Here is a 15,214-nt window from a genome sequence, read left to right on the forward strand (position 1 = left end):
AGTAGGATCTACTTTCCTTCATTTCAAAGTAATTTTATTTTCTTCTATTTAATTTTGTTGCGGGTCCAATGACAGATTAACTTTTCCCTGAGTTTGGCCTAGCTTTATTGCTTCGCTTTTTATTGGCTGTAGATCTTGGCTACACAATAGTTGAAGCAGTGGCAAAAGTCTTGTATGACTTACTTGACTTATGGTCCTATGTCCCCTAGATGGGGCAGAGGGCGTCCACAACAGTCCTCCATCTCGTTCAGTCTTGAGCTTCTCGCTTGATCTCGCTCCAGGTCTTGCCGATCTTCTTCGCCTCGTCCGCTTGTATACTTTTACTTTAATGTGAAGTCTAATAGGGCGAGTTTCATTAATTGGTCAGTTCTTTATGAATGACGGAATTAGGCTTAAAATCCTACAAACTTGTCCCCAGTTACTGGTAGACATGGTGACGCGAGAAATGCGCGGCGCAGCCACAAATCTGTCCTCGGACATGTTTGAGGCGGTTCGGGACGTGCGCGCGCGCTCGTATCACAACGTGTTGCTACGCCCACACAAGTTAGCTAAGTGAGTACACGCTAAAAACTACTTTAGGTACAGCGTTAAAGAGTGCAATTTTACTCGTTTGGAATTGCTGGCCTTCCACTGCCACTAAGTAGCGGATTCATAAACCTGTCCTCCGATATGTTCGAGGTTCACACGTCATGTTAACCAAGTGAGTACACGCTAAAAACTACTTTAAGTACGACACAATAAAGTGCAATTTGGCCGGCTTCCACTTCCACTAAGCAAAGCAGCCACCAATCTGTCCTCGGACATGTTTGAGGCGGTTCGAAACGTGCGCGCGCGCTCGTATCACAACGTGTTGCTACTTCCACACAAGCTAGCCAAGTGAATCACGCTAATAACTGCTTTAGGTACGACATAATAAAGTGCAATTAGGCCGGCTTCTATTGCTACTAAGCAAAGCAGCTACAAATCTTTCCTCGGATATGTTCGAGGCAGTATGAGACGTGCGCGCGCGCTCGTATCACAACGTGTTGCTGCTGCGCCCACACAAGCTAGCCAAATGAGTACACGCAGAAAACTACTTCAGGTACGACGCAATAAGGTGCAATTTGGTCGGCTTCCACTGCAAACTTGCGAAGTGAGTACACGCGAAAAACTACCTAATGTAGGTAAAGCGTTATAGAGTGCAATTTGGCCGGCTTCTATTGCTACTAAGTAGCGTAGTCACAAATCTCTCCTCTGACATGTTCAAGGCGGTGCGCGCTCGTATCACAACGTGTCGCTACGCCCACACAAGATCGCCAAGTGAGTACACGCAAAAAACTACTTGAAGTGCGACGCGATAGAGATCAACTTAGCTCGTTTAGTGGGCGTGTACTGCAACTATGTAATTAGTAGACGCAGGCGCATCTATCACAGCGAGATGTTGTTTGGCGCACAAGCCCGCCAAGTGAGTACACGCAAAAAACTACTTTAAGTGCAATTTGGTTTGCATGACATACGAATAGAAGTGACTAGGCATGACGCAATACGATTGGGTTTCCACATTGGTGTACTCAATAGTTTATATTAGAGGAGTAAAGACTATTATGTCTAATAGAAAATCGTCATTCCTCGTTTTACACTACATAGTTCCATCAGCTCAGTTTCACACCAATGACGACCTTATCTACGACTTAATAAATCACAATACTGGTTCCACTGGCAATATTTACTCACGTTATATTGTTACAGGGACGTCCGCATGAACATACTTCTGGAGCGGTACATATCGCTCCGTGACAAGGCGATGCTCGTGCAGAACGTTACGCTAGAAGAACTGCGCGCGTTCAGCGAGTCGCTACTCGACCACATGTATATGCAGGCAAGTTGTAACACACAGGGTTCCCAAAAAACCTCATCTAAAGCCTTGTCCGTGAGCACGTAGAATTTTGTCCATTGATCCCAAGCTACCCATCCTTATCGCTCGCGCGTAATTATGTTGCTGTGGCGCTCGCACACTCACTGCAGGCGCCGTCGCACAGTCGCGACAGCAATATAATTACGCGCGAGCGATAAGGATGGGTAGCTTGGGATCATTGGACAAAATTCTACGTGCTCACGGACCAGGCTTTAGTCGCAATCAAACTGGTTTCTCTAATAAACCATGTTGGATATTTCAAGGCTATTTTGTTTCTATTCTTTCTAACACCACATGTAACTAAATATGGGCGCGGCCTTAAGCTTCATTGGTCGCGCGACCTGTCATTGGCCTGTTGTTGAAGCGTTACTGTTTTGTTAGCAAAAACACAAAAACATGTTTGCCGTGACAATCGAATGACATCCCCCGCGATTGCTTGCAGGAGAGAGCATTTTGTCATTTCAACATTGCTTGTCTCAAAAACTCTGAAAATAGGAAATATTTGAACTTTTTTAAAAACTTTTATTATTATTTTTCAATCATGTCGCTATGATTAGTTGTATCCTTCGATATAACAACAATATAATAAAACCATTTGTTTCCAGGTGCTAGTTCAAGGTAACGTCCCGTGGCACGAGGCCATCCGCATCTCAGAAAATGTCAGGTCCAACATAAAGTTCGAAGGGCTTTTGCCTGAAGAAATGCCAGTGGTAAGAGCTATATTTGTACAAATATAAGAAAACTAGCTTTCCGCCCGCGGCTTCGCCCGCGTGGAATTTTGTCTGTCACAGAAAAACTTTATCGCGCGCGTCCCTGTTTCAAAAACCGGGATAAAAACTATCCTATGTTCTTTCCCGGGACTCAAACTATCTCTATGCCAAATTTCATCAAAATCGGTTGCGAGGTTTAAGCGGGAAAGCGTAACAGACAGACAGACAGACAGACAGAGTTACTTTCGCATTTATAATATTAGTTGGGATAATGCAAGATTTGATTTGATTCGCTGACATAATATTTACAGTAAATTGTCGGCAACTCTGTAAAAATATAATTGACAGCTGAGGAATGGGTTATAGTCTGGATTATAGTAATGGGTATATTCTGAATCGTCAATTGATAAAAATCGGAATTAATAACCTGGTATTGATAGTAGCGCCATCCTGTATATTATGTGTCAAAGTGTTGTCCAACGTGGCAAAAATCTGAACCCCTCCTATAAAATAAATGTCATAATTATANGCTTCACCTCTTTCTTTTACATTACTTACTGTTCTTAACTTGCACTTACCGAACGGAGTCGATTTTTTTTTCTTCTTTTGGAACTGTTAAGTTAATATCTTCTTAAAGTTCATTATTTCGCGACTAGAGTAAACTGAGGCGGCAAAAATCCTGTATAGGCGACAATTACCTTGTATTTATTAATGTAATTTTATTCTAAATAAGTAATTTGTTTTAGGGTTTGGGCTCTTGGCATTTACACTGGCAACTCTGAAAGCGGTATCGACTACACCTCAATGTACAGTCTCTTCTCTACACAAATCGTTCTCACCAAGAATGGCTTGGAACACGTTGACGAGGTATTTTGGCCTTTATTATTGTGAGATACGGTTCAAAATTTGCTACCACTAAGATATTAACTAAATGCTTTTCTTTACAGGTCTTAGAAGCGTTATTCTCATATATTCACATGTTGAAACATATTGGTCCATCAGAGAGAATATTCAACGAGATCAAAGTAAGTTATATCTTTCTTTCGACGTATACGTGTTCAAAATATTACATTATTTTAACACTTTTTTGTCTCTTTTCATTCTTGTGAAATCTACGTTTGACAGTTTCTGTCACTGTCTATCATTTCTTCTTCTTATGTTGCTTATGGTCATGTCTATGATATCTTTATCGATAAACTTATTCACAGACAATAGAAGAGACGGGCTTTCGATTCGACGAGGAGTCGCAACCGTCCGATTACGTAGAGATGTTAGCGGAGAATATGCACCACTACCCGCCAGAACATTACATCACTGGGGACCGGCTCTACTACAAGTACGATCCTAAGGTGAGCTTAGACAAATACTTGGGTATTGTTTTTAAATGTTTTACAATATTATAAGATGCCGTGAGAAGTTAGGACTTCAGAATGGCGGTTTATTCAAAATCAAAGTGTATTAATTAATGAATAAGGGTGAGTGTCTTACCCGTTGTCTTAGGTGAGCGACGTAACGCGACATTTAGCGATGGGACAATTTCATGACACGCGATTACGATGGCCACTTTAAAAAAATACTATTTGATATTTTTTCGATGCCTTGCCGCATTTATCGTTTACCTTGGACAGAGGGTTATGCAGGTCCCGTACGTATGGTTTAATATGACGTTTATTGTACATGTAGACAGGGTGGATAAAAATCACGATTTTTTATTTTACTCAAAAAAATCAGATTAAAAAAAAAACGATTTTTTTGATTAATTTGATTTTTATTAGGTTCTGCGATCATTTCTTTAGTTTTTCTTACGGAATACATTTTTATTTACGTAGAATTGATGTATGGAGCAGGCAACACCGCCAAAAAAAATAATAATTATGTGGTTACATTAAAAATCGCAAATGTGATTGTATGGAAAAATTAAAATTTTCAGATTCTCCATACAAAACGACAATTTCATACATTAACAACTAATATTAACATTGTTTTCGAACATTACAGTTGATTAATATTAACTCCCAGCCTTTCATTAATTCCATTTTCGGTCATTGATTTAAATCAATGATTTTTATTAAAAAAATCATGTAATAAAAATCGTGATTTAAATCATGCAACCCTGCATGTAGACGGCCTCGTTACTGTACACTAAACGTGATAATAAACCATAAGTAAGAGAGTTACGCTCTTAAAAGTGTGAAACATAAGCTTATAAACATTTTCAATTATTTTCAGGGTATAACCGAGCTTCTAGACTGCATGCGAGCGGACAACGTGAACATCATGATCCTGTCCAACAAACATGCCGCGCCCGTGCCCTACGACTCCAAGGAGAAGTGGTTCAGCACACAGTATCTGAGGAAAGGTGTGTAGTCATAAGCACAAACCATGTAATTTAATCAGTTGTGATAAGGTTTAAATTCCCATGACAATTGTTTTTAAAAAAGGACACCCGGTCTTAGTACACTTTCTGTCCCTTTCTTTAGTGTGGTAACTTCTAAAGCCTGCTGTCGCGCTCGCACACTCACTGCGGGCGCCCGTCGCACAGTCGCGACAGCAACATAATTACGCGCGAGCGATAGGGATGGGTAGCTTGGGGTCATTGGACGGGGTTCTACGCGCTCACGGACCGGGCTTTAGTCATAAGCACAAACCATGTAATTTAATCAGTTGTGATAAGGTTTAAATTCCAATGACATTTGTTTTTAAAAAAGGACACTCGCTCTTAGTACAATTTCTGTCCCTTTCTTTAGTGTGATAATTGCTATATTATAAATATTTTTTCCTGTAATATTTTTTTAAAGATGCTTCGCTTACATTTTTGGTGCTTACATATTACACACAACAAGGCAACACGGTGTTTAGATGTGCTGTCGTCTGTACAATCAACATCAGACTAACATTTTTGTTGCGAAATAGCAACTATTGCAACTCGTAGCTCGATTTTCTGCCATGTTTCTAACAAATTTACGTATTCATATTATTTTACATGGTTAAAATATAATAATTACATAATCTTTAAACAACTTCAATTTCATTTTATTCTTTTTCCACAGATGTTCCCAAAGACTGGCTTCACCGTTGGCTTTCCGTAGAACCGTACCCTAGCTTCCATTTACCAGAAGAAAACGTCTACATAACCACAGACTTCGACCTGATAGAACCCGCGGAGCCTTACGTCAAAGTGGCCCACAAACTAGGCCTGGATTTGAGCAATAATTCTGTGAAAGATATTCATAAGAAAGTCAGTTCCAGTCCGGAGGAAACGCAAGTGCTGACCCATGGCGATCTAATTGCTACGGTTAATAATTTCAGGTAAGATTTTATTGAGAAACGATTTAAAACTCATGGGAATAAGGTTGAAGTTGGTCTACTTAAGCTATATTCGATACTCGCGTTCATTATCATTGCAACACTATCATATTGAGGTGATAGAACCCGCGGAGCCCTACGTCAAAGTGGCCCACAAACTAGGCCTGGATTTAAGCAACAATTCAGTGAAAGATATTCATAAGAAAGTCAGTTCCAGTCCGGAGGAAACGCAAGTGCTGACCCATGGCGATCTAATTGCTACGGTTAATAATTTCAGGTAAGATTTTATTTAGAATGCGACGTAAAATTAATGGGAATAAGGTTGAAATTCGCTAATTTTTAGGTATATGTACTCGCATTATATTCCTCGCAGCATAATCCCAACTAATATTATAAATGCGAAAGTAACTCTGTCTGTCTATCTGTCTGTCTGTCTGTTACGCTTTCCCGCTTAAACCTCGCAACCGATTTTGATGAAATTTGGCATAGAGATAGTTTGAGTCCCGGGAAAGAACATAGGATAGTTTTTATCCCGGTTTTTGAAACAGGGACGCGCGCGATAAAGTTTTTCTGTGACAGACAAAATTCCACGCGGGCGAAGCCGCGGGCGGAAAGCTAGTAATAACTAAATGCCTCCGCTAGAATTCGTGAGGGCCCGCACATGGTTCAGTGTCGAAAATCAGTATGAGAAGCGCACGCGAGTGCCCGTGGCGGGCTTGCATTCCCATAGATCCAGTTTTAGCGGAGGTCCTAAGTGACATTTAATTTTCAACCGACTTCAAAAAAGGAGGAGGTTCTCAATTCGACCCGTATGTTTTTTTTTCTATGTTTGTTACGCGATAACTCCGCCAATTATGAACCGATTTGAACAAATCTTTTTTCGGCGTATAGGTAATACCTCAAGGGTGGTCCCATTTAAATTTAATAATAGAAAAAACAACCCCCAAGGGTGGAAAATTGGGGATGAACTTTTTTATACGCAATATTTTTGTTTGAGTGCTGCCTGGCTGTGGATCAGGATGTAAATATTGCGTTTTTTACACCCCTGTTCTTTAGTGCACACATATTATAGCGTAGAATTCAGCTTGAAACACTGTAGCAAACCTCTTAGCTCTAGCACTTACTTATTAGATCAATCAAAAGGGGTTCGCGTATAGGATTAGTTGCAAGCAACCGACTCAGTCTTCCCTTTACCCGACTGGTTGGAGGTGGACCAGAGCCGATAGCAAGATGGAGCCTACATGGACCGGTTTGCTCGTAGCTGCCGAGGCTTGCCTGGAAATGGTGAGATGTAAGTGCAAGAAGTAGTGCAGAAGCTGGTGCTGTCTGAAAAAAGCAACTAAAAAGGTCACAGCCGTAACCTTTGTGCTAAAAATATCTCCCGTACTATGATTGTGAAACCTCATTTTCCTCACACTTACCTTTCCGTTAAATCACTGATACAATAGTATGTAGAAATAAAAGTGTTAATTAAAATAATAATAATCAATAAAACGTTTAGACAAATTAAGTTCTTTATTTAGTGCTTTCTTCTTATGATATTTTCAATATTAAAATGTATTTAAGCTATTTTCAACCTTATGTCTCACACATAGAGTTCAAAATCAATTGAAGAAAAAATACAAATTATGGTAGATTGATGTGNTAAATGTCATAATTATATGGGACACTTCAATGTTGTCTAACGTGACTAAAATCAAAACTAATAATTGAGTAATGATAGTAGCACCCTCTTGTAAATGTCATGTCTCCGACACTTCAAATGTAACCAATGTAATTTCAGGATCAAATCTTACATTATTTTTGTTACAGTCGGCCGTTTGGTGTAGTGGTTCAGAACGGACTACTATGCCGAGAGGTCCGGGGTTCGATTCCCGGCCGGGCAGAAATTGAAATGATGAATTTTAATTTCTGTGACGGGTCTGGGTGTTACCATGTATAATATGTATGTATTAAAAAAAAAGTATATAAGTAGTATATCCGTTAAGCTAGCACCCATAACACAAGCATATTAATTGCTTACTTTGGGGCTAGATGGCGCTGTGTGAGATTGTCCAAAGATATTTTGTTACACCCTATATTTGTAACATTTTATCTTTGCAAGCAGTACAGACTAAACGCCCTGATGAATGTTCGCAGCTGAAGGTGCACCAGCTGCCTCTAGGCGAGCATAAGATCCGTGTGCTAAGCCTCAACCCGGTGTCTTCAAACAGCATCGTTACCAATTACTACCAGACTGCGGCCACCACGCCTAAGGAGACCGCCATCTTGGAGGTCATCATGGTAAGTGTGATTATTTTAAGAGAGAGTGAGATGTTAAAATAGTTATAAAAGACTAGCGGCCGCCCGCGACTTCGTACGCGTGGATCCCGTTTTACCCCCTTCCCGCTTGTCTGTTGAAATTTTTCCTGAATTTTCTTTGCTATAAACCTCACGGAGCCCGAGACCTTTCCAACGAATGCAAAACCGTGGAAATCGGTTCGTGCGTTCTGGAGTTATAGCGTCAGGGAGGAAAACCCGACTTATTTTTATATAGTAGATTATGACTAACTAAGTATTCTAAGGCAGGGTACTCACCTGCCATGTAGCACGTAACGTAGCATGCAACGTAACCAACCTTCAAGTGAGTACGGCTCGTCCACGGTCATCGCGTATCTGGCTGTGAGCTCCTGAATCCTATGTACTCACTGGCTGTGGGCTCGTGCCTATGTACTCACTTGATACAGTATCTGATACATTACATACATGCTACACGGCTAGATGAGTACCCTGCTTAAAATGACTCAAGTATACTATAGGTATATCACTTAACTCGGTCAGTGCCTAAGGTATGGGAGCGTCACGGGACTCCTGTAACGGGAGTCACGTCATGTAAATGTCACCCATTGACATATGACGTGACAGAGCACACATATCTGAAGTTCCGCTATCGTTTGACGTCTTAAAAACACCCTCCCGTGCCGCTCAAGCACTACTACTAGCAGGCCTGTTCATCTCCGCGAGTTTGCATCGAAAACAAAACACGCGCGACTACCCCTCCTGAGATACCAAATCGACAGGACAATCACGAGCGAGTATTGTCGCACGCACGTATTCTTCACCCATTTGCATTGTAAAGACAATAAACCATATGTAAAAACGGTGGTGCAATTAATACTCTACAGTATTTTTCAACTGCCTGAATAATATTAGAAACACAAAATATAATTCATGCTTGTTCACGTATTTCCTCCGCCATTTTTCGCAGTTTGGCACCTCACGTCACACATCATTTTACCGAAGTCAGCCCTATAGTCTTCGGCGCAGTACCGATCACTGACGTTTGTCAACAAAATGGTGCTCGACTCTTGAGACAAGCTAAATTACACCATATTGTTAACGACATTGAGCATACATTTTTTTAAATACCTTCGCGAAGAAAATCTTCTGTACGAAGTACTTATTATTATTCTGTGCTACTAGACCTATAGTAAATAGGGATTATTTACGCATACATGTGAATTTAATATGAATGTCTTTCTTAAATCTGCACTGAAGAATAGATTGAAGCCTGTGTTTGATAACAACCAAAATTTTCTACAAGTATGCAAGGTGTAATTGAAATGACGCATGGTTTTAAATTCAGACAACCCATCAAGCTAAACACTGTGGCATCTTATTTCATTGTAATAAGCGATATTTCGCGACGAAAACGTGTAGCCTTGATGTGATGTCGACCGTACCTTAACAGTTTATTTTATATGAAAAGTATGGATTGTGTGAATTTGTAAAGTGCAATGCTTGTTAATTGAATGTAAGATGCATCTTTGGACTGGACCGTGAATTTTGTAATGTCAGTCGTCATTCAAATCAATTGACGATCGATTCGACGTGGGTGAAAACTACTACTATACTAGAGGTCTCAAGTTCGATCCTTGAACATTATAAACATTTGAGAGCATGGATATGTGTGTTTGAACTGGTATGGGTGTATTTTTTTTAAATATCTATGTACCTATGTATTTACATAACAAGATATAAGTATTTTCTATCCATATTTGAGAATAAATATCTCTGTTTATAGGGTATTCATATTAATATGTAGCTTACTTATTACCGCTTATCTATTAGCAATGCACGATGTTCGCTTATAGATGCTGATGGAAGAACCAGTGTTTGACATGTTGCGAACGAAGGAACAGCTGGGCTACAGCGTTTTCAGCATGATGCGCTACACATTCGGTGTTCTGGGCTACTCTATAACCGTCAACACGCAAGTGGACAAGTTTAGGTGAGTCTAGTATTTAAAATTATTGTATTCTATAGATATGTTCTTTATAGATGCTGCTGGATGAGCCTATGTTCCATACGTTGCGCACGATAGAACAGCTAAGTTACAACGTTCACGCGCAAATGGTGTACACATTCGGCATTTTGTCGTTGGTACTAAGAGTCTATTCGCGCAACTGTAAATGCAGGTGAGTTAAAATAATTTATTCTGTGAGGTGTTATGTCCAGTATAAGCGCAGCATTTTCTAATATCACATCAATGAAATCTTTTATCTGATTAAAATAGTTTAAATATTTTTTTGTCGTCATATCGTAGGTACGTATATTCTGGTTGTTTGAGTTGCTGTAGTTTTCAAATTGAGATTTACAAAAATAGTCGATCTTTTTCCTGTAAGTTTACTTCAAATTATTCTTTCAAGTCTCATAACTGCGATTTCATAGCGTAGTCCAGCGAGGCAGTATCATAACGTCTAAATAAACTACCAACATTTGATCGCGTGTCCCGCCTAGACAGTGCTGGCCTCTTAAAAACAAAAATTAAATTAAAACCTCCTTACTCAGAGTGCGCATCAGAATTCCAACCTTCTTGAATGGTTAAAATGGTCCACATTACTTTTTTATGGCCTATGTTCAGCAGTGGACGTCCTATGGCTGAAACTGAAATGATGTTGATGATGACTGTTTTTTTTTTATAAATTAAAGACTACATTAGAATGTCTTAAACATTATAAACACCGTATTTGTGTTCATACTAAAATAGAAAAACACAGGTAACGCGATATTTAAGACTGAGTTACATTATGTACTCTTACGGCTTAACGTTACGGCTGCTATGCTTTGTGTTCATAATCAAAATTTCACGCTACGATTGTTAATAAAATACCCATATTTATCTACAGTGTAGCGCACGTAGACGCGCGAGTAGAAGTGTTCCTGCGCAAATTCGCTCGCGATATGCGCAAGCTGAGCGAGCGCTCGCTGCAGACCACCAAGACGGCGCTCGTGCAGCTCAAGCACACCACCGACTACGAGCTCAAGGAGGAGGTGAGCTCATGTACTCTATGGCCCCTGATAAAGTCTCAGTTATTGTATTTTTTTAAAGTAGAATAATGCCCGTTTTCACCATCAATCCCTAATTTTTAAGTGAGTTTTTTAAGTAACACATTTCAGGAATCTTGTTTTCATATAGGTCACTTAAAAATTAGGGATTGATGGTGAAAACGGGCATCAGTCCCGTTAACCCCTCTCGTGGTAAGCTAAAATATGCTTGTGTTTCGAGTGGGTTCACCACAATAGTCGAGCGACGGCGGTAATATCATGATCGTTTAAGTTTCTCACAACAGATTGACAACAAGTTTACAATAGTACATACAGATATTTTGTATTGCGACTCCCACCCCGCCGAAACTTGAATTTATTTCCTTTTCTTACAGGTGGAAAGAAATTGGAGGGAGATTGTGAGCATGGAATATGAATTCCAGAGACATTTCATTGAAGTAAGTATCATACTATTATTAAGATCCGTTTTTCTAACCGTTTAAAAAGATTTGAAGCTAATGTTAAACTTACTTCTTCTCCTCTAGGCGGACGCCATAGAGCAGGTCAAGACGTCAGACATCAGGGCTTTCGTCGAGAACAACTTTGCTACCGGCAACCGGTCTCGATACAGGAAACTTTCCGTCCAGGTAAGATTAAAATTACATGTGTGATACGACACTATGGTTGCAAAAAAATACAATGTAACCAAATTACTGGCCTAGCGCATAAGTGAATGCCTGAAAGGTGGTGACATATGGCCTGAGAGAGCATACAAGTCTGAATCACATCTGAAATCTTGCTGATCCACTCTTCGAATGTATCCCGCTAGGTGGCGTATAGTCGCGTTCAGTTGTCAATCTCATACAAGTAGATCGTTTCATCCCGAAGACGCGCCCCACCATTCTTCCGCTAATGTTTGAGTGTACACGCTAAATCAACCATGAGTGCACGCGCACACTACAATAATGACGCTCGGATTGCTCGGATCAAACTCCCCGCACCCCGCGCTTCCCTCGACTAAAAAGAGCGGGCGCGTCTTCGTGGATGAAACGATTATACATTTGGTTACCACTGAGTTCAGTGCGATGGATCTTAAACGATATCATTAATCAAAAACATATTAATCAAAATGGACAGCTGTAAACTCATTCACGTTAGCCCGTTGCTAATAACGCCCAATTTTTTAGGTGATGGGCAACAAGGTGGACAACAATCGCGACATGCGCAAGCTGAGCGAGCGCTCGCTGCAGACCACCAAGACGGCGCTCGTGCAGCTCAAGCACACCACCGACTACGAGCTCAAGGAGGAGGTGAGCTCATTTGTACTCTATGGACAGTTCCACCGGCCTGTTAAACAGCGCCATCTACCGAGACTAGATAATCAAGATCGATTTCTTGTTTATCATAGTGCTTGCAAGAAGTAAATAGTCACTATCCTGAGACTATAAAACTGTTAACTGTTCTTATAAAAATATGGCGCTCTTTCTACTCTGACTCCGGGTAATGAACCAAACTAATACCACAAATCGGCGTCTTTCACTGAGTCAAATAACATAACAAGGCCACTACTGAGTGATGATCAACTTAAATAAGTTTAAAACTTTCTTTGATTACAGGTTGAAAGAAATTGGAGGGAGATTGTGAGCATGGAATATGAATTCCAGAGGCACTTCATTGAAGTAAGTATCATACTATTATAACATCAGTTTTTCTAACCGTTTAAAAAGTTTTGAAGCTAATGTTAAACTCACTTCTTCTCCTCTAGGCGGACGCCATAGAGCAGGTCAAAACATCCGACATCAGGGCTTTCGTCGAGAACAACTTCGCCACCGGCAACCGGTCTCGATACAGGAAACTTTCCGTCCAGGTAAGATTAAAATTACATGTGTGATACGACACTATGCTTGCAAAAAAATACAATGTAACAAAATTACTGGCCTAGCGCATAAGTGAATGCCTGAAAGGTGGTGACATATGGCCTGAGAGAGCATACAAGTCTGAATCACATCTGAAATCTCGCTGATCCACTCTTCGAATGTATCCCGCTAGGTGGCGTATAGTCGCGTTCAGTTGTCAATCTCATACAAGTAGATCGTTTCATCCCGAAGACGCGCCCCACCATTCTTCCGCTAATGTTTGAGTGTACACGCTAAATCAACCATGAGTGCACGCGCACACTACAATAATGACGCTCGGATTGCTCGGATCAAACTCCCCGCACCCCGCGCTTCCCTCGACTAAAAAGAGCGGGGCGCGTCTTCGTGGATGAAACGATTATACATTTGGTTACCACTGAGTTCAGTGCGATGGATCTTAAACGATATCATTAATCAAAAACATATTAATCAAAATGGACAGCTGTAAACTCATTCACGTTAGCCCGTTGCTAATAACGCCCAATTTTTTAGGTGATGGGCAACAAGGTGGACAACAAAGTGATATCACCGCCCAACCAAATGAAGAACTACAACTTGAGATACCTCGATGCGAGCCAGCCTATCGGGGACACGCCCGAGAACAACGCAAACTTCATCATGGACATGGAGGCTTTCAAGAAAGACCTCCCCATCTACGATATCCCCAAAGTGGAGCTAGGTCAATGTTAGATGGTACAGTCAACGGCTCATCATACTACATTCAGTTGAAAATTCGAACCTATTACCACTACATAAGTATTAAAAGCTGATGTGCCGTCGTCTGTACTGTCAAAACTCGACCAGTCTCACGGTAATTCAACCCAAAAACTACATAGATTAATATTTAAATGACGCTTACTTGAGATCATGTGAATTCTAATAAATGAAGACCGTTGAAAATTGCGAAATGTTTTTTTATATTTCAAAATTTCAATAAATTATAAACATCAAAAGTATTTATAAATTGTGAGTGAGAAATTTGCGTAGTATGAGTGGAATTTATGATGGGGTAATACCGTATTACCCCATCATAATTTTGTGAATACATTTTGTATATTACATATTGGATATGCTTAAAAAATAAGCAACTTATAAAAAATCATTTACAGGTGAACTATTTCTGGTTAAAATATAGCTACCACCTGTGAAAAATAATTAAATAGGGGTTAGTATAATATTATGTAGAATATTTAATAAATTGACCAATAACAGCTGCCATGGATACAGGAATTTTCATAGTATTGTCTAGCTAGATTCTAGATATTATACTATTATTACCTGAAGGAACCATACTTTCATTGGAGTCAGTTGATAGAGACGAAGCATAGACAATAACCGACTTGTGTATTTTAACATGTTCTTCCAGTGGGTCTAGACAAAGTGCAAATTATAATCGCAAACCACTCGAAAAGTGGTCGAAAAGCCCCTTTTTTGTATGGAGTTTTGACGGATTCGATTTTCGATTCGATCAAAAAGTGCGTTTTGTCTAGGGGGGCAGCTAGCTGTAGCGACCAGATTAATTTGCTGATTGCGTATTTCGTTATTTGATATTATATCTATTGATAATTTAACGCGAAACCGTTCCTAGTTTATAATTTAATTTGATTGTTTCAACCTGGTTTCAACGTTAGAAAAAAAATTGCAAAAATATTGAAAAAATTTAAAATCACTTTATGATATAAAGAGTTTTGTTTTGCATTCGAATTTATTTTGATTGATTTTTTGTGTGTTATAAAACTCGTCGTGATATTTCAAACTTTTTTAGGTCATTTTATGTAAATAGTATTTTGATTTTAATTGTTCATTGTTCAATCTTTTATCGTAATCGTATATTGTAATAGGTTGTTGATAGTATAACATCTTGACGTTAGCAATAAAAGGACTATAAAATGATATAAACAGAAAATTTACTTAAAATATTGTTATGACGTATTAACAAACTCGACCTATGATTTCTGAACTCAATATTGGGTTTAAAGTTATAAATAAGTTGTAAATATAATCTCAAAGGTGCATAGCTACGGATATTCACAGGACTCGTCGTCGTTCGATTCAAAATGGATTTTAATAACGAGAAAAAA

General features: G+C 39.6%; 1 protein-coding gene across 5 annotated transcripts in view; it reads left to right on the top strand.

Annotated features, from left to right (window-relative positions):
* The window catches only part of LOC114350895 (nardilysin), a 37,017-nt gene extending 22,562 nt beyond the window's left edge, over window positions 1-14,455 (top strand). Inside the window, exons 16-25 of one of the 5 annotated variants that reach the window (XM_028301850.1) lie at window positions 419-543; window positions 1,124-1,132; window positions 1,729-1,858; window positions 2,500-2,604; window positions 8,050-8,193; window positions 10,044-10,180; window positions 11,079-11,223; window positions 11,613-11,675; window positions 12,983-13,084; window positions 13,626-14,455. In XM_028301850.1, coding sequence (XP_028157651.1) covers window positions 419-543; window positions 1,124-1,132; window positions 1,729-1,858; window positions 2,500-2,604; window positions 8,050-8,193; window positions 10,044-10,180; window positions 11,079-11,223; window positions 11,613-11,675; window positions 12,983-13,084; window positions 13,626-13,823 — 1,158 coding nt within the window. In that variant the 3' untranslated portion in view covers window positions 13,824-14,455. Of the gene's footprint in view, window positions 1-418; window positions 553-1,123; window positions 1,133-1,728; window positions 1,859-2,499; window positions 2,605-8,049; window positions 8,194-10,043; window positions 10,181-10,230; window positions 10,368-11,078; window positions 11,224-11,612; window positions 11,676-11,762; window positions 11,865-12,982; window positions 13,085-13,625 lie in introns of all 5 variants that reach the window. The other 4 variants (XM_028301847.1, XM_028301852.1, XM_028301849.1 and 1 more) reach the window with 4 other exon arrangements.
* Window positions 14,456-15,214: the final 759 nt, after the last annotated feature.

This window comes from Ostrinia furnacalis, unplaced genomic scaffold (genome assembly GCF_004193835.3).
Source record: "Ostrinia furnacalis isolate ACB-3 unplaced genomic scaffold, ASM419383v2 OfSCF1006, whole genome shotgun sequence".
Classification (NCBI taxonomy): domain Eukaryota; kingdom Metazoa; phylum Arthropoda; class Insecta; order Lepidoptera; family Crambidae; genus Ostrinia; species Ostrinia furnacalis.